The sequence below is a fragment of the Lepidochelys kempii genome, chromosome 9, assembly GCF_965140285.1.
Source record: "Lepidochelys kempii isolate rLepKem1 chromosome 9, rLepKem1.hap1, whole genome shotgun sequence".
Taxonomy (NCBI): Eukaryota; Metazoa; Chordata; order Testudines; family Cheloniidae; genus Lepidochelys; species Lepidochelys kempii.
The window spans coordinates 49,385,526-49,411,116 of NC_136388.1; the positions used below are offsets into that span (position 1 = coordinate 49,385,526).

Below are 25,591 nucleotides of genomic sequence, written 5' to 3' on the forward strand. Positions count from 1 at the left end.
AAACCCTGGATTTGTGCTGGAAATGGACCACCTTGATTATCATACACATTGTAAGGAGAGGTTTCAGAGTAACAGCCGTGTTAGTCTGTATTCGCAAAAAGAAAAGGAGTACTTGTGGCACCTTAGAGACTAACCAATTTATTAGAGCATAAGCTTTCGTGAGCTATAGCTCACTTCATCAGATGCAACTGATGCATCTGATGAAGTGAGCTGTAGCTCACGAAAGCTTATGCTCTAATAAATTGGTTAGTCTCTAAGGTGCCACAAGTACTCCTTTTCTTATTGTAAGGAGAGTGATCATTTTAGATAAGCTATTACCAGCAGGAGACTGGGGTGGGGGGAGAGAAAACCTTTTGTAGTGATAAACACCCATTTTTTCATGGTCTGTGTGTATAAAAACATCTTCTGTATTTTCCATGGTATGCATCCGATGAAGTGAGCTGTAGCTCACGAAAGCTTATGCTCAAATAAATTGGTTAGTCTCTAAGGTGCCACAAGTACTCCTTTTCTTTTTGCGAATACAGACTAACACGGCTGTTACTCTGAAACCTTTGGTACCAGGTGCACTTTCCCAACCATAGATACTGACAGCATACTACAGATACTCCTCTGTGGTACCACGTGAGCCCATGGTAACACACCTGCTCTGGTACTCTGGAGACCTGTGGCCAGGGGCGGCGAGTTATATACACATGTGGTGCCCAGGCTCCAGCAATATTCAGGGCCCGGGGGCCCAGCTACACCAGTGTTTGGGGCCGGGTCTTTCCCCTGGTCCCCACTTGCTGCTCCCGCTCACCTCTCACCTCCCCCAGCCCCCTGACTCTGCTTTGCTGGCTCCCCGCATCAACTGCTGCCACAGAGTCCTACTGCCCACCATTCACTAATGGCAGGGCAGGCTGCCCTTCCGCCCTAGCCCTGAGCCTCTCCAACACCCCAAACCCCTCAACCCCAGCCCCAGACAGAGCCCTCATCCCCCCATACCCTAATTCTCTGTCCCAGCCCTGAGCCCCCTCCCACACCCCAAACCTCTCATCCTCAGACCCACTGCCCTCACCCCTGCACCCCCTCCTATTCCCAAACTCCCTCCCAGAGCCTGCATCCCTCACCCCCTTCTACACCCCCAGCCCAGAGCCTGAACCCAGCACCCAAACTCCATCCCAGAGCCTGCACCCCAGACCCCCTCCCCCATCCAAACTCCCTCCCAGAGCCTGCACTCCTCCTGCACCCTAATCCCCAGCCCAGGGCCTGCACCCCAGAGCTCCTCCCCCCACCCAAACTCCCTCCCAGAGCCTTAGGTAGGTGGGGGGCAGGTTCTGGGCACCACCAAAATTTCTACAAACCTGCCACCCCTGCCTGTGGCCTCAGTACCCATAGAGAGACAATTACCATACCATCTCTAAAACAGTGGCACCAACAAACTTTCTGTACTGGGCACAACAAAACTCTCATTGAGGGAGTGCTCTGCCCAACTATCAGTACTGACAGCGTACCACGGAGTTTCCTCTGTGGTACCAAATGAACGCATGGCACTGCATGAGCTCTGGTACCCTGGAGACCTGATGATTGGGGAAGAACCACAATCCCCATTACTTGGTACCAGGACCCCAGTATCAAGCACATCCCGGCACCCAGAATCGCTCTTGGCACTGGGCTATATACTGCCAATACCCCAGTCAGCACCACCCTTACGCAGTGAAGAATCTGACACTGGCCAGGAGGAGATCATTTTCCTGGCCCTCATTGTGGCCCACTGTCACACTACAAGGGTACCCCCCAATTCCATCAAGCTAACTTACAATCGCAGTACGGGCCCCCTGAGGTAAGCCCACCGCCCATGCCCACCTTTCTCCCTCACTCCCCCCGAAGGCCATATTGTAATTCTTGGGCGACGTACACACATATGTCGCGACCATCCCCTATGTCTCTCAGGGAGAGTCCACCAGATGGTTTGCTACAGCCTGGCTGTCCAGACACCTGAGTAAGGGCAGGAGGAAGCTTTTTCAGAACAGGAAAAAGAACCTGAAGAGGAATCTACCCCTCCAGCACGCTTCTCCTCATGTCTCCCAGATGAGGCTGTGCTGCCCACCCCTCATCACTAGGTGAAGATTTTAGGAACTTTCTGGATCTTACCAAGAGGATGGCAGATTCCCCTACAGGAGGTGGCAGATACACATCACAAGTTGGTGGAAATTCTGCACACCACCGCCTCATCTAGAATTGTCCTCCCAATTAATGAGACGATTCTAGATCCTACCAAAGTAATCTGGCAGACACCAGCCTCCATTGCACCATCCAGCAACAGAGTGTAAACAAACAAACCAAAAAAACCCCGTACATCTCTACTCAAAGAGGCAGACTTTGTTTTCAACATCCGCAACATGATGTCAAGTCAACTCCATATGATCAGGCTTGGCAAGATGGTGTATTCATCGACAACATTACTGTTTAGAGTCATAAATTACCAAACTGTCATGGCCAAATACAATTTTATTAATTATGGGAAACCCAATATGTTTCTGGAACATTACTGGAAACACAAAAAGAACAGATTCAGACCATTCTTAGAGAAGGTCAGTTAATAGCCAGACTGGTCCTAGAGACAGCACCGGATGTAGCTGTTACAGCTGCCTGCCCAAGTCTCCATGACAGTGGAACTGAGGTGGGTTGTGTTGTGGTTTTTTTGTTTGTTTGTTTGGTTTTTTTTGACTTTTTTGGCTACACCTCTCTAGATTGCCCAAAGAGCTACAGACTTCCAATTTGAAGGGCCAAACTCTTTACGGAAAAGACAGATTTTTCTCTCCACATCCTGAAGGATTCTCAGACCACATTATACTCCTTAGGAATCTACACTGTGTTACAGAAGAGAAGATATACCTCTCAACTGCACCACAGGTCACAATCTTCTCAATACCCACCATCTCAGTGCTGTTATGAGCCACAGTGTAAGAGGACCAGGGCTCAAAGTGGGAACAGTCTGCACCCCAGTCCATGACTTCTCAAACTGTCTCTTATAAGCACTTTTGATGAGCTGGTCGAGGGCCTGAACAATGATACCTTACAGAATCAGCTACCATCTATACACCTGTCATGCCATTCAGAAGTCACCTTGCCCTACTTCACAGCAGTTAGGACCAGCTCTAAAGGAAGGAGATTGATTTCTAGCCCTGAACCTACAGGGTGCCTACTTCCATATCTCAATACAACCTTCATACAGGAGATTTCCTATTGCTTACCTTTGGGGCAGGATCATTTTCAGTACAGACTGCTCCACACAGGGTATTCTCCAAGTTTCTCTTCATTGTAGCGACATACTAACCACGGTACAGTGACTAGACTTTATCAGCACCAACCCTGATGCAGTACAAGCGAGAGCATTCCTCTTGCTACTCGCATTCACCACCCTGGGACACAACTGCCTAATACTCTGGGGAGATCACCTACACAACCACAAGGTTCAAGACAAATAGCCTTCCACAGAAATGACCTTCCATAAAGCTCTTTTGGGGCGAAGGGCTGTCAGGAGTGCCTGTGCACACTTTCTGCCTTTCTTCAAAAACAACACACAAAGGTCATGATGGACTTAATGTGACCTGTATGTTTTGTGTAAACCGCCAAGGAGCTGCCAGATCTCCTTCCCTCTACAGGACAGCACTCAAACTTTGGAATTGATGCACTCATCACAATGTGCTCATCTCAGCTATCTGTCTACCAAGGATACAGCCGACAATCTCTGTTGCAATTTTCTCACGACAATGAGTGGGTACTGAATTCAGAGGTGCTTCAAGATATATCCACCCTTTGAAGAACCATGACTATGGATTTCTTTGTTATTTAACGGAACAAGAAAGGTCCTTGTTACTGCTCCAGGGCTGGCCTGGGGAAACATTCACTGGTAATTGCCCTCATCTTCCCACAAGACAGGGCCCACTTGTATGTCTTTTTTCCCAGTTTCCTACTCTATCCAAGATTCTGTTGAAAATTCAGCAAGACAAAGCGAGAGTTATTCTGATTGCCCCTCTTGACCATGACAAGTCTGGCTCCCTTACCTGACACAGATGGCAATATGCCCTCCTGTTTCTCTTCAGCCCATCCCTCACCCGCTCTCTCAAAACAATGGGCTGACCCTTCACCCCAACCCGCGGGTCCTCCACCTCCAGGCTTGGCTTCTTCTTAGTTCTAAGTCTTAAAGGCAGAATGCTCTGACAAGCTGAAAGATGTGTTGCAACACAACCAAAAGTTGACCACTCAACATACTTATCTACAAAATGGAAATGACTCCAAGTTTGTCTCATTCCAAACACACAGACCCAACCTCATCTTTCCTCCCTCTGATTTTGCACTACATTTTAAACTCTCACTCAGCTCCCTTAAGGTTCATCTCGCAACGAAATTGGCTTCCCACTTGGTGTTTGCTCACCCACTAATGAGTAGATTCTTTAAGGGCATTGGGAATCTCTTCCCACGTGTGACACCACCTGCTCCAGCCTGGGACTTTAACCTAGTTCTCAGGGCTTTGAATAGACCTTCCTCCGAGTCCAGGGCAACTTGTTCTCTCTCTCACCTGTCCATGAAGACAGCATTTCTAATTTCCATCACCTCAGCTAGGCACATAGGAGAAATAGCGGCCCTGATGGCACATGCATCAGTCACAGCCTTTTTTTAAAAAAAGACAAAGTAACTCTAAGGCCATATCCCAAGTTTCTCCCTACTTTCTCTGCACTTTCCATATGAATCAACAGATCCATCTCCCTGTTTTTTCCCAAAAACCACATTGTAACACCTGGGAGATAATTGTGCATATGCTAGATATTAGAAGGACATCAGCATTCTACTTGGACAGGACTAAAGACTTCAGGGAATCCCCTAAACTCTTCCTTTTGTCCACAGAAAGATCCAAATGCTCTGTGATATCAGCTCAAAGACTATCCAAATGGGTCTCTAGTTGCATTAGTCACTTATCAAGGGCACAACTTGCTTCCATCCAGAGTCCATACACACTCCATGAGGTCATTTTCTACCTCAGTCACATTCTGTAGGGATACCTCTATCTCAGCAATCTATAGAGCAACGACTTGGGCCTCTGCCCATACTTTCACAGAATATTATGCAATCGCTGAAGATTTGGCCGCTGACACCATCTTTGACTCCACAGTACTCTCTGTAGTAAAAGACTCCACTCCGAAGTCCCGGCCTCCAGTGGTGGGTACTGTTCAGGAGTCACCTACAGTGAAGCATCCATAGGGACACTACTCGAAGGAGAAGGAGGAGTTACTAACCTTGTGAAGTAACAATAGTTCTTTGAGATGTGTGTCCCTGTGGGTGCTCCCCAACCCACCCTCCTCCCCTCTACTGCAAAGTTCTCGATAGGGCTGTGCGGTAGAGAAGGAAGTGAGGGGGGTTCGTCTGTGCAGTGCTAAATAGCCTCAAGGCAGACCATGAGGGAGGGAGGGCACATGCACCGGCTCTATGGGACACTGCTACCAAAAATCTCCGATTAGAGGTGCAGGGGCACACATACGCCTACAGTGGAGCACCCATAGGGGGACATATCTCGAAGAACCATCATTACTGCACAAGGTGAGTAACTTCCTCATCACTTCCAAACACGTCTAAATCCTTACAAATGGAACCCTTGGTGCTCTCCTCTGTACAAATATACAGCAAGGAGTCAGACTATTCCCTTTAGTAAGAAGCTGCTACGCCCTTCTGTGCTTGGCATCAATACATTCCATTCGGGGGAGGGATAGCTCAGTGGTTTGAGCATTGGCCTGCTAAACCCAGGGTTGTGAGTTCAATCCTTGAGGGGGCCATTGAGGGATCTGGGGCAAAAATTGGGGATTGGTCCTGCTTTGAGCAGGGGGTTGGACTAGATCACCTCCTGAGGTCCCTTCCAACCCTGATATTCTATGATTCTCACTCTTGAGTCCCTAAACAAGGTGTAAAAGAGCTGTTTTCCTAGCTGCCCCAAACATAGTGCCTGCCAGGATCCATTCAAACATGTTTGTCCATCAAGCCAATTTTATATAGACAGTCTGTTCTTATCTGTCTTGCTGCTGGGGAGGTACAGAACCAACCTCCATTTTTGTTGTGATAGTTATAATAAATAGTTCTGCTCTTGGTTAGATTGTCTTGGTTTTTGATAAGTTTATTAGATAGTTTCAACAGCTTTTCGTTGTTTGATACCACAAGCTTTGCCAATTCTGGTAGATCCAGCAAATAACCTGCACTTAAGAGGTGCGTCCCATTTCTGATTTCTATGATAAATGTTGAAGGAAGCACGCTGTCAGGGACTGTGTTGTCTATAAGACTTCCTGAAAGGGCTCAAAGGATTGACACTCCATGCAGCATTTGCTTCTGCATAAGGCTCTTAAAACTTGTGGGTTACAGGCCTGTGTTTTAGAGCTGCTTGTTCGGTCTAAAGATCCTCTCAGAGTCAAGATCTGTTGTCACAGTGGTGTGGCAGCAAAGTTTATCCACTCTTTGGTAAGACCACTGCTGGAATACTGTGTTCAGAGCTGGTGTCTTGGTTTCTAAAAAGATGTTAAAAATTGAGAGCTACAAGAGTGATTTAAAGTCTGGAAAAGAGTCTTATGGTGAAAAACTTAAGGAGTCCAGTTGATTTCTCTTATCTAAGAGAAGGTTCAGAGTTGATGGTCTGTAATTACCTATCCAGGAAAAAGGTATCTAACAATGGAGAGCTCTTTAATCTAGCAGACAAAGACATAGTGCAATCCAAAGAGGAGGAAGTTGAAGCTAGACAAATTCAAACTGAAATAAGAGAGAGTTCTTTTACAGTAAAGGTAGTTAACCATTGGAATAGATTGCCAAGCGATGTCGTAAATTCTCCATCACGAGTTCTTAACTAAAGATGAATGACTTTCCAAAGATGCTCTAGTTCAGCCACAAGTTACGGTTTTAGATGTGGGAATCACTGGGTAAAATTCTATAGCCTGTGAAGGTCAGACTACTAGATCATAATCTCTTTTGGCCTTAAAATGTATCTATCTGTGAAGCTCAGGTTGCTTCACTTGACAGCACAGCTGCAGGGTTTCTAAGACCGGATGGCTAGCACTTGTTCATAACGATCATGTAGTCCTTTTACAATCCAAAAAACCACCGCTAGGCTAGGAGGAATTATACCAAGTGAAACTGGTTTAGGAGATTTGCTCAAGGCAGCGGCTCTGGCCAGACTCTTCATGAGCATCAGTCCCATAAGAGTGAATAATATTTCTTTCAATGGGTATAACTTCAGACAACTCAACACCAGATTATTATATTAAAATATTAATTCTTTTTTTTTTCCCACTATTCAGGACCAATTCTTGCTTTTCCAATTTTTGAGAAGTCTCCTTGACCCAAGGTATGTAAGTAAATTGGATAGTTTATAACTTTCTGCTCAAAATCATAACTCTTTAGTTAAAGAGTAAACACAAATATAAATGCTGTAAACACATTTATAAATGCATAAATACACACATGATCATAAAACATTGTAGGGTACAATTCTGCCTTGACACGGGAATGATCCAGATGCGCTAACAAGGCTTTTCCATCCCAGGTCTTTAAGATTTTGTGATTTTTCACATTACACAAACATTTGCAGACACTTGCATCATGAAGGCAGAGAAGGAGCTAATACAGATCCAAAGAGAGGCAAGAAATTGATTAGCTGAGCTCCACTGTAGCTGCTGCTATAAAAGGCTGTCTCTTCTGAGGACAAAGTTATTCTCCTTGAGATAGGAGCTAAAGTCTCTGCAAACCACAGGAGACTAGTCTGCAAGTGACAGGGCCAGTCAAGATAGATACACTTCATACATAAAAGGTACTTCTGCTCTCTGTGACTGGGTTTTTACATTGGGATTGCTATATGCTAACCTCATGCTGGTGAGCCTAGCCCAGAAAGGCCTGAGTGTGGCTTCTTAAAGGGGTAGGGCCAGTTGGGGAGTGATTATCAGTTGAGATGTCCATGGTAGGAGTCTCTCCCTGCATTAAACTGTATTGTGCAGTTACAAAAGTGGTTCCATAGGAAAAGGGGTGAAATTAGCATAAGGACAAAATTCCGTTTCTGAAAACTTGCTTTGCCTGTTTTTCTCTTCTGATTACCAGCAGTCTAAGCTTCTGCTATTGTTCTCTAAGAATCCACAAATTTGTCAGTAACTTTATTGAGATGCCCAGAACTGAACACACAATCCTGTACAGTGATAATTCTCAGTTCATAAATTTTCAGTATGACTGTCTGTGTGCTCCAGATGTTTGGCTTGCATATTGATGAACAGGTGTTACTGCCATCTGGATTTTGAATTTGCCTGTGTTTGTGCTACAGTATCACCATCAGATTATTGTGATAAATGAGCCCCAAAGAAAGGAGAAATTGCACTGGACTTCAATATTTTTCTTGTCAACAGCAATAGGTTTCATAAATCTCCAGGTAATAAACTCATCCAATTTAGCCCTGAAATAGTTAGGAAGTGGCCACTTCCCTCTTAGTCTGATCATAAGCACATACATCACACTGTGTGTTCAAACCATCAACAGGAAGTCATTTAAAAGCATAATATCAGCTTTTGAATTTGATTGTACAAAATATCTCTACTTCCTGTATAGGACTGACATTCAACAAACCACAGTCAGGCCACAGACCCTGCCTCTTTGCACTACCTGAATTCCTGCACTGTTCACATTTGTACAACATGGCTGTAATATGAATAAAGTCCATTTAATTCTCTCAGGGCTTCAGCAGTATTGCTGGAGGTCCAAAATAATAGAATTAAATGGGCATAATGGATTGATGGCACATGCCAAAATGACCAATAAGGAAAACATAAGTGGGATTCTAGGTGCAGAAGAATGATCCTTAATAGAGTTTAAATGAGTCCAGTGAACTTAGTTTTGCAACTATCACTACAGAGCGAAGGAGTTGGAAGCCCAAGAATTAAGTTTCTTTATTGACAATATTCCCCTGACCTGTCCTCTTCTTAAGAAATTCTCTCTGAAGAGACCTTAGATTATTGGAGTAGTTTATTATTCATAACACACAAGCTTCTACTGATTATGTTGTGTTGCCAGTGCTGTGGATTTGTGTGTGTGTGTGTAATGGGGATATACTTCAAAATGAGCTTTAGCAATATAATTTGTTTGCACTTTATGAAATATTAAAACTTTTTTTCACAGTAGTTTGTAAATTGATTTGGTTTATTTACTTCAAAAGGCCTGATCTGCAAGGTTATAACTTAATTTCATGGCTGCTGAACAGTCAAAGAATATCTACATCATATTCATCAACATCTACATGTTATTAAAAAACATTTTTTTTAAATGTCCAATCTTTGTAGCATGTCAGACGGAAGAACCATGATTCAAGCCCCTTCAAAAACATCTGTCTTTCTCCAATCCGTATGAATTATGTTTATATCCTCTTTCAGGCAGAGGTTTTATTAAAACAGAGATTCCTAGAGGAACAAATGAGTTTAATGTCTCAAATACAAATGTTTTTATGGCAGCACATGAGACTAGATTCATCCCCCTAATGTAACTACACTGAAGTTACGGGAAATACGTCAGAGATTAATCTGGCCCATTTAATTTAGCGAGAGTTTTATTTTAAATTAGGGGCGTGGGGGTTAATAGAAATTGCCGTGGGAAATTTAAAATCCAGTGCCCTTGTGTCCATGACTGATAAGCAGTGATGGTAAATAGAGAGAAGTGTATATTTCTACAGTTCTCTTATCAAAGCTTTCATTACATTTTCATTTCCATTTCCTGGTCACTTCCCAGGAAAGACAGTGTTTCCATTGCAAACAAGTGCAATGAAATCCATTCATTTGTGGTGTGTGTTTGGGTGATGTACCTGCTGTGCCTGTTGTTTTTACCAGAACAAAGAGCTGAGAAGCATGAACAAATTTATATCTAAATTTAGGACACAATTATAAAATCATAGACATGTAAGGCTGGAAGAGACCTTGAGATGTCACCTAGTCCACCCCTCACCCCATGCTGAGGCAGAGGGGCTGGACTATATTTACATGCTGTGTTAATAGTGGTTTGGCAGTCTTAACAGATTAATCAGCTAATCATGGCTTGGTGTGTGCAGCTAGCCTCTGGCCCAGAGATCTTTGGGAAGGTTGCTGGAGATACCCGTTCCCTTTAAAGCTTCAGGTGACCTTTTAGGTATCCTGGGCTCAAACCACAGAACTTCTTGGGAAGGACCGAGCTCTTGAATTTGACATTGTTCTGTAAGGAAGCCATTATAGAGGGCAGGCGTTCTTCAGGTTTAGTTCTGGGTTTGTAACCTGTGTTTTGTCTGCTGCATGCAGCCTTTTACTTTCATCTAACATGTCTACTGCTTGAATGAGATACAATAGCAATTAAAATTCCTGTCTGTGTTCCAGGGAAGGTATCAATCAGGACATGCTACAGATATCTCCCTGTGTCACTGAACAGTTCATTGAGTTGTTGTGTCACTACAATCCTGACCATGTTTTAGAGACACTGCAGGTTCTGGAGTTCTACAGACTGGAAGAGACCATTCAGGTAAGGCTGGTACACAGTGAGTGCTCATCCACATTCAGTCAGATTTTAGTAAAGGTGTTTAAACTTAGTTAAATGCAGTTCCTATCAAATGAGTTTCTGTCATGGTTTAGGCAGTCAGCATAGACAGGACAATCAGAGCTATGCTCCAGTCTAGGTCACAATTATATTAGCCCAGTTCTTAATTGTTATTCTCACATGGTTAAGAAATAAAGAAGAATTGGGAAATGCTGTAAAATCTGATTCTAACATGCTTTGATCCTATTCATAATGATGCCTGTGTGGTGCCAGAGAGCAGTTTAGCTGCTGCTCTTTTTAAAACGTAACTTACTAATTTCCAGATTCAGTTCTCAGCTCATTGAGGAGAGGATCTAAGTCTTCAGAATGGAATCTTTTCTTCTGTCATTTGGTTAGATCAGGGGTGGGCAAACGTTTTGGCCCGAGGGCCACATTGGGGAATAGAAATTGTATGGCGGGCCATGCATGCTCACAAAATTGGGGTTGGGGTGCGGGCTCTGGGGTGGAGCTGGGGAGGAGGAGTTTGGGGTGTAGGAGTGTGCTCTGGGCTGGGACCAAGGGGCTTGGAGGGCGGGAGGGGGATCAGCCCTGGGGCAGGGGTGCAGGAAGGGGTGCAGACTCTGGGGTGGGGTTCCGGATGAGAGGTTTGGGGTGCAGGAAGTTGCTCTTGGCTGGGATCAAGGGGTTTGGAGAGTGGGAAGGGAATCAGGGCTGGGGCAGAGGGTTGGGGTGTGGGGAGAGGCTCAGTGGGTGCAGGCTCCGAGCGATGCTTACCTCAAGCAGCTCCCGGAAGCAGTGGCATGTCCCTTCTCCGGCTCCTATGTGGAGGCGCAACCAGGCAGCGTCTGCACCCTACCCCATCCGCAGGCACCGGAGCATGGCTGAGCCGCCTGGTGCAAGCCGTAGTTTGCCCACCCCTGGGTTAGATCCTGTGTAAAGTGTTTGTTTTAGGGAATGTCTTTCAAGCCAATTCAATCAGATTACAGTCTGTTTCATATGTAAACATACAAACATTCACATTCTAATGGCAGTATGTGGTGTTTTTCTTTTACATGTAACTAGGGAATAGAGCTCTCTATTGTTGTGGCCGGTAAAAGTGTTGGAAGGTGCTTGAAACCATAAGAGACTGGTACTTCTGTAGGCAGCACTTCCAGTACTTTACAGCTTATAGAGATTCTTATTCTCCTGTATTTGATTATTATGGCTCATAATCTTTCCTTGATTTTGATTTTTGTTCGTTTCTATTTAAGCTTGGAATTCCCTTTTTAATAGTTATAGTGTGAGATTAGGAATGAAGACACTCCATCCCACGTGAAAATGTCTGTGTGCCTCAGATGGGGAATATCCAGGATCATGAGCACATGGATGCACAGGAAATGTGAAGTCCACTCTGACCAATGCAATCACTCCATTCCATCTAACAACAGAAACAGCAGATTCTTTAAAATAGACTATTTTTTGCCCAGATTACCCAGAAACACCTGCTCCATGAAGCTTCCTCCTACCTGCTGGAGAAGAAAGGAGACATTCATGGTGCCTTCCTAGTAATGCTTGAGGTATGGTAAACTGATGTCCTGTATTCCAAAGCTGAACGCTTCTGCTGAAATGATCAGCAGCGAAATAGGTTGTGTTGACACTAAAAGGTCATTATTAGTTTTCAGTGTTGTTCTGCTGAGATGAATGAGGGCAGTATTGTATTAATTTAGATGGCATAAAGTGCCCAAAGAGTCAGAGGTGGTAACGGGACCCTGAAACTGTCCAACATTAAACAGTTGTAAACAAGGTTCAGTGTTTGATATTCAGAGATCTCAGCCTGCTTAATATCATGGCAAACACATTAAGTGTCCTTTTTAACCTTTTATTAAAGATACAGAAAAGAGAGAGAAACAATTTAAGCATTTGAAATGTAAAGAGTTAAGTGAGGCTTTCATTTTAACAACTTCCCTTTCCCTTTAGAGAGCCTCTTGAAGGAAAAAACTCCTTATTTGACAGTCTTTTAGGTGGTAACTCTCCTTTCTGGGGAAAAGAGAAAAAGTTAGTTGATGGGCTGGAGCTGTTTGTTTGTTTGGTTTGGTTTGGTTTGTTAAAGTCCAGTCCTGTTTTCTAGAAGATGAAACAAGAGAAAACACACAAGAAGGGCGAAAAAAAGAACAGCAAAGTTAACAAATGCAGCGTCTATCTCTGGTGTCAGCTCTAACTTGCAGCCTCACTGTTGGAGAAATACAGGCACAGCATATGATTTGAACAACCACTCTGAGACCTGGCAAACTTGGACTGTTTAGGACATTTCACTTAGCTGTCTTTTTCTGGTCACAGGATGCAAAATATACAGAAAAAGGAGAGAGGTGTAAGAATAGAAATAAATAGGGTAGGGAAGGAAAATGACAGATTGGGGAAGGGGGGAAGGCAGAATCTCACATTTCCAGGCAGTGCTTGGGATTTAGCAGGATCGGGTAGAGGTGGAGATGGTGATGTCACCCGAGTCCCTCTCTGTGGCCCAGTCTGGTTAGGACATCTCTCAGAATTAGGATGAAGAAGGTCCAGGATCCCAGGAGACACTGTGGGTGGCACCCAGGATGGTGAAGCTCACACCTTCTCCTGCTCTCATCTTTCAGTCAGCCAGTGGTCTCTTTTTAGGACCCAAAAGGGATTGATAGCTGGAATAGCTCATCCCCTTATTATTTTGTTCACCAGTTAGGCCTAATTCTGACACGCCCGTTTGTGTTCATTGGTTTCAGGCCCCACACTTCTCTTATTTACCAGGCATGATCTGAAAACAATTCCTGAATTACAGCAGAAGGCCTTTTTGTTCGAACTAACATAGTCTTTTTGTCTCCCTTTTGCCCTTTTACCCATCAACATTTATTATTATAGATTATTGTGACGTTTTATGAGCTTTCACTCACTTTTGACAGTTGAATTCACAATTATGGTAAATTGGTAGGTCTAGTTATTACAACAGCAGTTAGCTTTTGTCAGAGCTATGTTCCAGGCTGTCTGCAGACTCAGCAGACATCTCTGCATTGGTTTAAATTTGCTTTACATTTTGAATGTTGTCTTTGTAACAGATTGAGACTTGATTTTGATTATCTTAGTCAAAGTTTAACTTGCAGATTGTTCCCCACATATGAGGGTCTATGCACTGCAGTAGTCGTGCTGAGGTAACAAAGTGCCCTTTGTATAAACCCTGTGACTTTAATGGTCTAAGATATATTTTGATTTGTTTTAGCAATTACGAAGCAAGTTGCTGATGCTTACATGTGAAATTGAAGGTAAGCTGTTGGTTTTGATTTTAATTAAAAACTATTTTACCTTCAGTTTTCCCATGAGATGTATGTTCTCTGAAATAGAAGTGCTAGAATTTAAAATGCTAACTTAGCTATCATAGCAATTCAAGTGAACTTTCATCATCCAGCGATTCTCAGATTTTTAACTCACAAGAGCCTCAATGGATTGTCACAGTTCAGTTGCTGCTCTGTGATCCCTTGTGGTCATGATTGGCACTGTGGTGATCTGCCAGAAATTTATCTCATGATTCTAATTTCACAACAGGAAGATCTAACAGCTAATGACTTTTGTCCTTGAAAATGAGAGACATCTGGCAGTAACTGATCCCATTTCAGGATTCCAGGGACAGAGAAATCTTCCACATAGTGATCCTTTCATCTTACAGATTGAGAGTCTTCTTGGTTGAAGAAACAATGAGAAAAAGACTACATTATATATCTTGGAGTTATGGACTGCCAAAAAGTCCCTCAATCCCTAATAAAGCGGTCGTGAGGAGCTAAATGCGTTCCTCTCTAGAGAGAATATGGCTGATGCTGGAATCCAAAGTAAAACTTTTATGAGAAACTACAGTCATGTCACAACTTAGTGGTTTGATGCATTTGCACTTAGCAGTGTGCATGGTGAAGAAGCTAGCAAATACATTCAGCATTTTGCACATACTGGTTTCCTTTTAAATTTAGTCTTTTTACACAAAGCAGAATTAGCCTGTACAGTTCATTGCCACACGATATAGTTCAGGCCAAGAGCTTACTAAGAGTAAAAAGCCATCAGACATGTATATGGATGACATCATCTGTAGTTATATTAGATAGGACAAATATGATATTACCTCTCTCCTGTTTCAGGAATAAGCCAACCATTAACTTGTCAGGGTATAGAAAGAAGCTTCCCTTTTGAACAGGTTGTGTAATGATTGTCCAGGGTGAGGTTTTTAACATTTTTTTTCCCTGAAGTAATTGGTATTGGCCACTCTTGGAAGTAGGCCACAACTAGACTGGGTTGATCAGTGGTCTGATGTAGCAGTTTCTGTTTTTTGAAACCTGCTACTCTGTGTACCTCACTGTGGGCATGCTCTTTGTCAGGAAACATACAGTAATGAAATGAAGAAATTTACCAGTTGCTTCTGCAGCAAACAAATATTACAGCCTTACAGCACTTTGTATTAGTTTTTACCATTACCGAAAACTAGGCAAATAACCCAAAGGAAGCAACTCTGCTACATTGGCAGGAAACATAGTGTGGTTCCTACTACGCTCTCTGTTCATGAGCTCCAGGACTCAATAACATCAAATAAAAATGTGATGTTTTTAATCAGTGTCAAGGCATATCTAAGCCAAAACTCAGATGTGGTTGCATAAAGCATTTTGCAAAGCACAGTTTATTCTGCTATAGATCTGAATCCAAAAAAAGGGTCAGAGCCTGTCTTCATAACAGTTGTTTGTGATACAGGGAAGAGATTATTAGGTGAGCAGCATGGTTTTATTTTTTGGAATGATTTAGCAGTAATGGCATGGTAAACTATCTGAACCATGTTGTAATCTTTGTTTTTCATTAACCTAGAATCAACAGAACTCCACTTATTAAAGGATATTGAAGATACCTTAGTGAAAACAATTGCACTTTGCCAGAGGAATTCACATAGTTTAAACCAGCAGCAGCGAGAGGTAAGGGGATAAAAGGCACTATTACTAGGGCATGTAGTACTGTGCAAATGTGGAAGGAAGAGTTCCATTTTCAGTATCCATTAAGTTGGTCTTTTGTTCAGTTGGACCTGTGATTTGGTAGATTCCTATAATTATGCAGATTTGCTTCACATCCATGCACCTACTTTTGTATGTTCCTGATTTGTCCATGCTCAGTGCCCAGGGCATACCTGCAAGTCACGATTTGGGCATGTTTTGTGGCACCTATATGCACAAATCTCAACTTACATGTAGGTGGAACCATGGTTCTGCAAAGCTGGGCCATTGTGTGTACTGCAAGTTATCCAGAAACTGGAATTCAAAAGGCCTTTGGCTTACCTCCTACAAGGAAGTGGGGCTGTTGCTCTTGTGATTCTGTGATCAGAGAGTGGTATTCATGAGAAATCTTCAGAGCCATATCCCTGGAGCCTGATGATTTTCCATGTATATAGGAGAGTGTCTGTGGTGAAATGGGATGTAATATTCTGCTGAGAACACACCCTTTGAGAAAGTAGAAAAGGCTAGGTCCTGACACATAGTCATCTTTGCTGTAGAGCATATCTCAGGGTAACTATTGGAGTAATGGTAAGGCCTGATATGTAAAGGGAGGTGGAGTACCTAAGAAGCCCCCTTTATAACAGAGGAATTAAAAGAGGTCTGTGCTTTAAAAGTCTTGCTGTGATAATCAACAAATAATGTTTAAGTGATGATTTGGCTTCTAAACCGGGAATCTAGACTGTATATATCACTATAGCACTTCCTACCTTTCTCCAGCCCAATGTCTCCCACAGTCCTGGAGATATGGGCTGCTCTCCTCTCTCTGCAGCTCACAGCTGCAGATCAGTGTTTTGGCACCACATAGTCTGACCACTCCTGCTTGCTGCCAGACAGTGGAGGCTTTTTTCTCCTGCCCTTCCTCTTCCTATTTTAACTTTTCGGCCCAGTTTTTTGGGCACAGGGAGCAGTGTTCTCCCTCCTCAGTATTCCTCCTCCTGGGATTGGTTAACCCTTCGGGGTTTTAACCCTTCCTGAGCCTCCACTGCAGCATGTCCCTGCCGGCTCCACTCCCCCATACGGGCATGGTAGAACAGCCAAGAAAGTATCAGGTCAAATACAAGCGGTGCTCTGTATTTGAGACTGCTTTCCTAGACTTGGAAGGTGCTGAGTTGTGCCCAGCCTTCATCCAGTCTTCTGTCCCTAGCTCTGTTAGGTCCCAGGGCTATGAGTCTGACCAGCAGGAGGAGTCCATTACCTACCAGAGCTGCTGTGACTCCGACGACGGGGGAAACCTGGACTGAGAACTCCAGTGTAGAGCAGGGAGAGGCTCCAAAAGGGTGAAGGACCCTGACCACTCAACTGAGGGGTAAAGTCCTAGGGGACCGCTGCAGAACAGGCTTGTGTGGCCACAAGTCGTCCCCCTCCAAGTTTTAAAGTGGGTCCTGCGCACCCTGGGAAGAGAGACAGGGCTTCTCACCAGCCCCCCCGCCCCCCCAAGCCAACCAGGAGGGCTCTGACCATGAGTTTCCCCCCTTCCCCTTGAATGGGACCCAGTGGGGAGCATTCTGAGAGACTTGTCGAAACAACTGCAGATCCAAAGCAAGGCTAGTCACAAGAGGGCTTACCAAAGCTGCATCAAGGCTCCTAAAGGGCACAAAACAAGTTAAAAACTAAAAAAGGCTAAAAGGGGAAAGAAAAAGTACCAAAAAATACAGGAGATAAAACTCCTCAGACCCCTCTTCCTCCTCCTCCTCCACTGAGGAAGGTGAGCTGTCTGGCTCTGAAACCTGAATTAAGCCTCAGTAAATTTTTTCCGCTCAGGCAGCAATTCCCCTTTGCTTCTCCTCTGAGGAAGTGATTAGGGGTGAATGGAACAAGCCTAAAAAGGGAAAATATATTAACGAGGGACCTCAGGTTCTGTAATATTCAAGAACCAAAGGGCTCTATTGCTCAGAATCCGCTGCCGCAGGAAGGAAGTGTTGCCTTATATATTAAAAATGTATACACTTGGACTGAGGATGAGATAGAAATAAGAGACAGACTTGATGAAAGTCTCTGGGTAAGGATAAAAGGGATAAAAAACAAGGGTGATGTCATGGTAGGGGGTCTACTAAAGACCACCAAACCCGGAAGAAGAGGTTGATGAGGCTTTTTTAAACAACTGACAAAATCATCCAAAGCACAGGACTCGGTGGTGATGGACGACTTCAGCTACTCAGACATCTGTTGGGAAAATAACAGAGCAGGGCACAGATTATCCAATAAGTTCTTGGAATGTATTGGAGACAGTTTTTTATTTCAGAAGGTGGAAAAAGTTACTAGGGGAGGAGGCTGTTCTAGATTTGATTTTGTCAGATAGGGAGGAACTGGTTGAGAATTTGAAAGTGGAAGGCAATTTGGGTGAAAGCGATCATGAAATGGTAGCATTCATGATTCTAACGCAGGGGCGGGCAAACTTTTTGGCGTGAGGGCCGCTTAAAGTTTCTGAAATTGTATGGAAGGCCAGTTAAGGGAGGCGGTGCCTCCCCAAACATCTAGGCATGGCCCGGCCCCCACCCCCTATCTGACTCCTCCCTGCTTCTCACCCCCTGACGGCCCCCCCCAGAACTCCTGCCCTATCCACCCCCCCGCTCTCTGTCCCCTGACCACTCCCGGACCCCCTACTCCATACAACCTCCCCTCTCCTTCCTGACTGCCCCCCCCCGGGACCCTTGCCCCATCCAACCATCCCTTCTCCCTGACCGCCCCCGAACCTACCACCCTTAACTGCCCTCCACCGCCCCATCCAACCCCTCCTCTCCTTCCTGACTTCTGCCCCCCCGGTACCCTTGCTCCCATTCAACACCCTGTTCCCCGCCCTCTGACTGCCCCGACCCCTATCCACACCCCTGACCACCCCCTGAACTCCCCCGCTCCCTGCCCCCTCACCACGCTGCCTGGAGCACCGGTGGCTGGCGGCGCAGCTGCACCAGGACAGGCAACCGCGCCGTGCAGAGCACTGGGCCAGGTCACGGCTCTGCAGCTGCGCTGCCCCAGGAGCTTGCAGCCCTGCCGCCCAGAGCACTGTGCCAGCGGCACAGTGAGCTGAGGCTGCAGGGGAGGGGGAACATCAGGGGAGGGGCGGGGGCGAGCCTCCCGGACCAGGAGTTCAGGGACTGGGCAGGATGGTCCCACGAGCTGTAGTTTGCCCACCTCTGTTCTAAGAAATGGTAGGAGGGAGAACAGCACAATGAAGACAATGGATTTCAAGAAGGCGGACTTTAGCAAACTCAGGGAGTTGGTCGGTAAAATCCCATGGGAAGCAAGTCTAAGGGGGTTAAAACAATTGAAGACAGTTGGCAGTTTTTCAAAGAGACATTATTAAAGGCACAAGAGCAAACTATCCCACTGCATAGGAAAGATAGGAAGTAAGCCAAGAGACCACCCTGGCTTAACCAGAAGATCTTCAATGATCTAAAACTCAAAAAAGAGTCCTACAAAAAGTGGAAAGTTGCTCAAATTACAGAGGATGAATATAAACAAATAACACAAATATGTAGGGACAAAATTAGAAAAGCCAAGGCACAAAACAAGATCAAACTCCCTTGGGACCTAAAAGGAAGCAAGAAAACATTCTACAAATACATTAGAAGCAAGAGGAAGACCAAGGACAGAGTAGGCCCCATTACTCAATGAGGGGGGAAAGACAATAACAGAAAATATGGAAATGACAGAGGTGCTTAATGACTTCTTTCTTTCGGTTTTCACCAAGAAGGTGGGTGGCGATTGGACGTCTAACATAGTGAATGCCAGTGAAAATAAAGCAGGATCAGAGTCTAAAATAGGGAAAGAACAAGTCAAAAATTACTGAGAAAAGTTAGCTGCCTTCAAATCACCAGGGCCTGATGAAATGCATCTTAGAATACTTAAGGAGCTGACTGAGGAGATATCTGAGCCATTAGCAATTATCTCTGAAAAGTCATTGAAGACGGGAGACGTTCCAAAAGACTGGAAAAGGGCAAATATAGTGCCCATCTATAAAAAGGGAAATAAGGACAATCCGGGGAATTACAGACCAGTCAGCTTAACTTCTGTACCCGGAATGATGATTGAGCAAATAATTAAGCAATCAATTTGCAAACACATAGAAAAAATAAGGTGATAAATAACCTTCAACATGGATTTGTCAAGAACAGATCATGTCAAACGAACCCGATAGCTTTCTTTGACAGGGTAACAAGCCTTGTGGATGGGGGGGAAGCAGTAGATGTGGTATATCTTGACTTTAGTAAGGCTTTTGATACTGTCTCTCATGACCTTCTCATGAACAAACTAGGGAAATACAACCTAGATGGAGCTACTATAAAGTGGGTGCATAACTGGTTGGAAAATCATTCCCAGAGAGTAGTTATCAGTGCTTCACACTCATTCTGGAAGGGCATAATGAGTGGGGTCCCGCAAGGATTGGTTCTGGGTACAGTTCTGTTCAATATCTTCATCAGTGATTTAGATAATGGCATAGAGAGTACACTTTTAAAATTTGCGGACAATACCAAGCTGGGAGAGGTTGCAAGTGCTTTGGAGGATAGGATTAAAATTCAAAATGATATGAACAAATTGGAGAAATGGTCTCTGAAGTAAATAGGATGAAATTCAATAACGACAAATACAAAGTAGGAAGGAACAATCAGTTCCACACATACAAAATAGGAAGTGACTGCCTAGGAAGGAGTACTGTGGAAAGGGATCTGAGGGTCATATGCTAAATATGAGTCAACAGTGTAACGCTATGGGGGGGAGGAAGCCAACATCATTCTGGGATGCATTAACAGGAGTATTGTAGGCAAGACACGTAGAGTAATTCTTCCGCTCCACTCTGCACTGATTGGGCCTCAGCTGGAGTAGTATGTCTAGTTCTGGGTGCCACATTTCAGGAAAGATGTGGACAAATTGGAGAAAGTCCAGAGAAGAACAACAAAAATGATTAAACGTTTAGAAAACATGACCTATGAGGGATGATTGAAAAAATTGAGTTTGTTTAGTCTTGAGAAGACTGAGAGGGGACATAAGTTTTCAAGTACATAAAAGGTTGTTACAAGGAGGAAGGAGAAAAATTGTTTTTCTTAACCTCTGAGGATGGGACAAGAAGCAATGGGTTTAAATTGCAGCAAGAGAGGTTTAGGTTGGACATTAGGAAAAACTTCCTAACTGTCAGAGTGGTTAAACACTAGAATAAATTGCCTAGGGAGGTTGTGGAATATCCATCATTGGGGATTTTTAAGAGCAGCTTGGATAAACGCCTGTCAAGGATGGTATAGACAATACTTAGTCCTGCCTTGAATGCAGGGGACTGGACTAGATGATCTCTTGAGGAACCTTCCAGTTCTGTGATTCTATCTCTTACCAGGGATATGGCTGTTCCCTTGGGGGCAGCAGGGGAGCTCTGTCCTAAGGAACCCACAGATAGAAGGATGGAAGCCACTCCCCAAAAAAGCTTTGTAGCCGCCTCTGCCACCCTCCAAGTGTCCCTGGCAGCCACCTGCTTTGCAGGAGCATCTCTCTCCTGTCTGGAAGATCTCAAAGCCATTAATTACAGAGTTCACCCTGACTTTAGCTGTGCTTTAAGAAATGGTGTCTCAACGGATACAATGATTTTCTCAGGCTGAGCCATAGCTTCCAGCTCAGTGGCCAGGTGCCACCTATGACTCTGACTCTGAAGGCGGATACTCACTCTAAGCAGGTCCTATGCTTGGCTGAGTTTACAGGCTTCTTCATTTTTGGAGAAAAGCTGCAAAAGGTGGTAGGTGACAATGCAGCAAAATCCAAACAGTCTCTCCATTCTCCTCTGTGCCCTCAGGAGAGAATACAGATCGGCCTTCAGACAGAGACTGTCCTTTCTCTCTTCATCCTCACAAATGTCCCCCCAACAAAGGGACAACAGATTCTGGGATAGGAGCATCTGATCGTTTGTAGGCCTCTGTGATACAGAGTCTAATCCACCTAGTGACGCGGGGCTTGGAATCTGAGTTCCTGGCATCTCAGATGAAAGGACACTAATAAGAAGCCCAATCTTCTTGTGAATTCTGTACGCTTGAGATAGTTTCTTGTTGCTTTTTGACACAACTTATCAGTTGGATGTTGTGGTTTTGGACTGAACAAAGGAAGCACATCACCTCTTTGGAAGTGTGGAAGGAGGGATTTACTTTAGGAAAAGAGGATTCTGGTGCCCTGAGCACCACCTTGTCTTTGTGGAACATGCAGTAAGGTTCCTCTATGAAAAAGGCTGTCAACTCAAATGCTTGCTTGGTGGTCATGACAGCTACTAAGAAAAAAGTCTCAATAGATAAAAGGTTGATATTGAAGTTGGTGGCTTGAAGGGATGGCTTATTAGGGCTCTCAAAACTAGCGGTAGGTCCCATAATGGCATCGCTGATCAAGCTGGATTGGACCTTCTTGTTGGGGGAATCAGATATACTGGAGAAACCATCATTGTCTCCACCAAGGGAGATAAATCCAGACAGAAGATGAAGAGCTTCCTGGAACCAGCCTGCCTTATCCAAACCAGGACACCCCCCTCATGACCAGGGTACCCCAGGCCTTGGCGACCTCCACAACCCACCTTCAACCCTTCCCACTGGCTCTGTTGGAGCCAGGGACCATATGCACAATACCCAAGGTCTGTGCAATCTAGCAGGGAGTCATACCATGTTTCTTCTATTCAAGAGTGCAACTACAACTTCCTCCTGATCCTATAGAAGGGGAAGACTATGAGATGGTTCCACCAGTACCAAGGGTATCTTCATCTCCTGAAGTATCAGTCACTCCAATTTCTCATTCCCTTCTGAATGACCACAAGCGATTCCAGTAGTTGCTACAAAGGGTGGAGGTCAGTGCTTAATTTGTGCAGGGGCTTGCCAGGGCTGAGCACCTACACCTCTAGGCTTGGCAGTTCATAGAGCCCGCACCCCTGGGCTTGCTGTGACAGTTATGAAAGTAAAAAATTTGCTTGAGCCCAGCACCTCCTTCATTACAAATTTAAGCACTGATGTTGGTAGAGCTCCAAATCTCCTTAGAGAAGGTCCAGGACTCACAGTGTAAGCTGCAACCCACAGAATCTAGCTGGAGTGCACGTTGGCAACATGCACAGTACCCCCAAGAGGGCAGAGAAGCAATGCTTTGCCCTGGCTAAGGAAGTGGAGTTTTGATTTACTTCTTGTTCAGGTTGCCACAGAGAGATCTAGACCGCAACACCCACCTATAAGCAGGCCAAATGCCCGGACCTTTTGGGGAGGAAGGTCTTTACATTTGCTAGCTTCCAGTTTAGAATATCTATCAGATTTGCCAACTAAAATTTTCTGAATTATTCAGAGTTCCTGGATTTTAAGGACAAGTTGTTCTAGCAGGATAGCGCTTACTTTTAGGCCCTTGTTGATGCAGGCAAGCTGGTGACCAGAACTTCATTGCAATCTGAAATTGATGCCGCTGATGCCGCATCAAAATCAATGGCAACTGCCATTGTGATGCACCAGGAATCGTGGCTACACTTTTTTCAGGTTTTCCCAGAGAGCTCAAGAACACTGTAGAGTACTTGCATTTCAAGATCAACCTTTTTCAATGAAAAGACAGATGAGTCTTTGCACTCACTAAAGGATTCCAGGGCTCCCCTCTGCTCTCTTGGTGTATATATACACCAGGTATGAAGAGGAAATACCTTAAGTGACCATACAAATTGAGGCCTATGCCTCAACCATTTTACCATCAGCGCAGGAATCACCTTACAAAAGACAGAGCAGAGGGTGCAAAAGCCACCATACCGAGCTCCTTCCACATCGACCCAATCTCACCTCCCAGCCGAAAGATAGGTTTGGGGTTGAAAACCACTGTTGAGGCCACCCCTACCCAATCCCCAGATCTCCTTTGGCAGCCAGCTAGCACTCTTTTCCCCACAACAACAGACAAATGGGGGCTGGATATCATCCATTCGGGCTATAACATTAAGTTTCTCTTCCCTGTCACTTTCCAGGGACCACTCTCTTGAAGAGATCCTTCTCCAGGAGGAAAAATTTCTCATTCAGTGGGGAGCAACAGAGTGGGTACCTCTTCAACATCAGGGAAAAGATTTCTATTGAAAATATTTCCTAGTTCCCAAAAAGTAAGGAGGATGAAGACCCATTTTCAACCCGCAACCACTCAACTTTTTTATTTACAAACTAAAATTCTGTATGGTTACATTGGCATCAACAATACCATCCCTGGAAAAGGACACATGGTTCTTCAAGATGTATGTGCCCATTGGTGCTCTATTACCCACCCTCCTTGCCTTCTGCTTCAGAGCTCTCTGCTACAGGGTTTCATGAGAGAGAAGGAACTGAGGGCGGTTCGTCCGTGCAATGCTGTATAACAATGGCACAGTGCATGAGACTGAGTAACACCCATGCACGGGCCAGATGCTGCTATGAGAAATCTCCGATCAAAGGCACAGGGGGTGCAGGCCCATCTAGAGTGAAGCACCCATGGGGGAACACATCTCGAAGAACCATAGTTACTGCACGGGGTGAGTAACCATTTCTTCTTCAACATGTGTGGTCCTTATCTGTATTCCACTACCTGCCTTCCTTTCCCTCTGCTTTGGATTTTGGCCAAGATTTGCAGTAGAGAAGGAACTGAACAGGCAGGCAGTCTGCCCTGCCCCTTATGCCTTCTCTGCAGAGCACAAGGAGAATAGGGACACAGGCACAGACCAGTGGACACTGCTTGCAAAAATTCTCCACTCTCGGGCTTATGGAGCACGCGCATCCCACAGTGGAGTCCCACACTTAGGGACCACACATCTCAAAGAACACCAGTTACAAGGTAAATAACTTTTTGTGTCTAAACTCAAAAACTCCGGTTCTGCAGAGGCAGAGTGGTTCAGTGGATAATGCATTGGGGTGGGAATCAAGAGCCCTGTGATCTTTTCCCAACTGTGCCACTAACTTACTCTGTGACTTTTGACTTTTAGCAAATCCCTTAATCTCCCTGAGCCTCCGTTTCCCCATCTGTAATATTGGGATGATACTTGTTTGCCATTGACATCTGTGGATGAAAAAATGTTCTCTAAGAGCTTGACTGTTATCCCTCTTCCTTGGTAGACACACAAGCCTAGCTTTTTTTTTTAAAGTAGGAAACTGAGTAAGGGGCTCCCAAAAAATTCTTGTGTCTATAGTGGGGGCAGCAAGGAATTCTGCAGGGAGCTCATTGAAGACTGGTGCTTTTCTGGCAGTTCAGGAAAGTTCCAACAGAACTATATATTTTATGTGACCTGGACAAATTCCACTTAGAAAGCATGTAATTACTTTCTGCCTACATAAATTCCCCCAGTAGTGTTAATTTGATATAGTATTTTCTTTCTTTCTTGTCTTAGTGTTATGGTGGTGCTCTGGGTGCTAAACAGCTATCATGTGTCACCTCAGAGGAGACTGCACTTCAGTGCAGGGGTGAACTGGCCATTCTGTCTACAGTAGAGTCCATTTAAGAGTCAGCATTTGCCCACTGCCACTATTCAGTCACTACATATCTCTCTGAAGTCTGGAGAAAGACTGTGGTAACTGCTGGCAAATGCTGCCTTTAGTAGTCACCACTGTATGCATTAGTCATCCTGCCAAATAGCTGAAACTTCCACTTGTTTGCTCAAGTGGCAATTTCTTGGGCATTGCACAAAATTACTAAAGCTTCCAGGCATATTGTGTCAAATGAATAAGAGTGAGGATTAGTTAATTAAATGCCTAAAGTTGTACTCTGTAATAAACATCCGAGAAAAGATACATGTTGTGTATTATTGTACACTGCCATGTGTTAGAGAACATCTATCATGTAGTAACTGCAGATGCAATGCTTGTGTTGCTATATGCCTAACATTTGGAGCAAGTGAGAGTTGAGCAATACTGGCTCTTACATTCTCTTACTCAGTGGTTCTCAAACTTTTGTACTGGTGATCTCTTTCACATAGCAAGCCTCTGAGTGCGACCCCTCCCCCCCCAGTATAAATTAAAAACACCATTTTATATACCGTTTATACCTTTTTTCTTTATCGTGAAAATGTAACTTACAAATGCAGATTT

At 44.5% G+C, this 25,591-nt stretch overlaps 1 protein-coding gene across 6 annotated transcripts in view; it reads left to right on the forward strand.

The window, feature by feature from the left end:
- Nucleotides 1-25,591, forward strand: part of VPS8 (VPS8 subunit of CORVET complex) — a 224,996-nt gene that overhangs the window by 130,761 nt on the left and 68,644 nt on the right. For 5 of the 6 annotated variants that reach the window (XM_073360260.2, XM_073360261.2, XM_073360262.2 and 2 more), the window contains 5 exons: nucleotides 7,314-7,360; nucleotides 10,389-10,530; nucleotides 12,012-12,101; nucleotides 13,775-13,817; nucleotides 15,394-15,497. In XM_073360260.2, the coding sequence (XP_073216361.2) occupies nucleotides 7,314-7,360; nucleotides 10,389-10,530; nucleotides 12,012-12,101; nucleotides 13,775-13,817; nucleotides 15,394-15,497 (426 nt within the window). Of the gene's footprint in view, nucleotides 1-7,313; nucleotides 7,361-10,388; nucleotides 10,531-12,011; nucleotides 12,102-13,774; nucleotides 13,818-15,393; nucleotides 15,498-23,514; nucleotides 24,341-25,591 lie in introns of those variants that run through there. The other variant, XM_073360266.2, reaches the window with a different exon arrangement.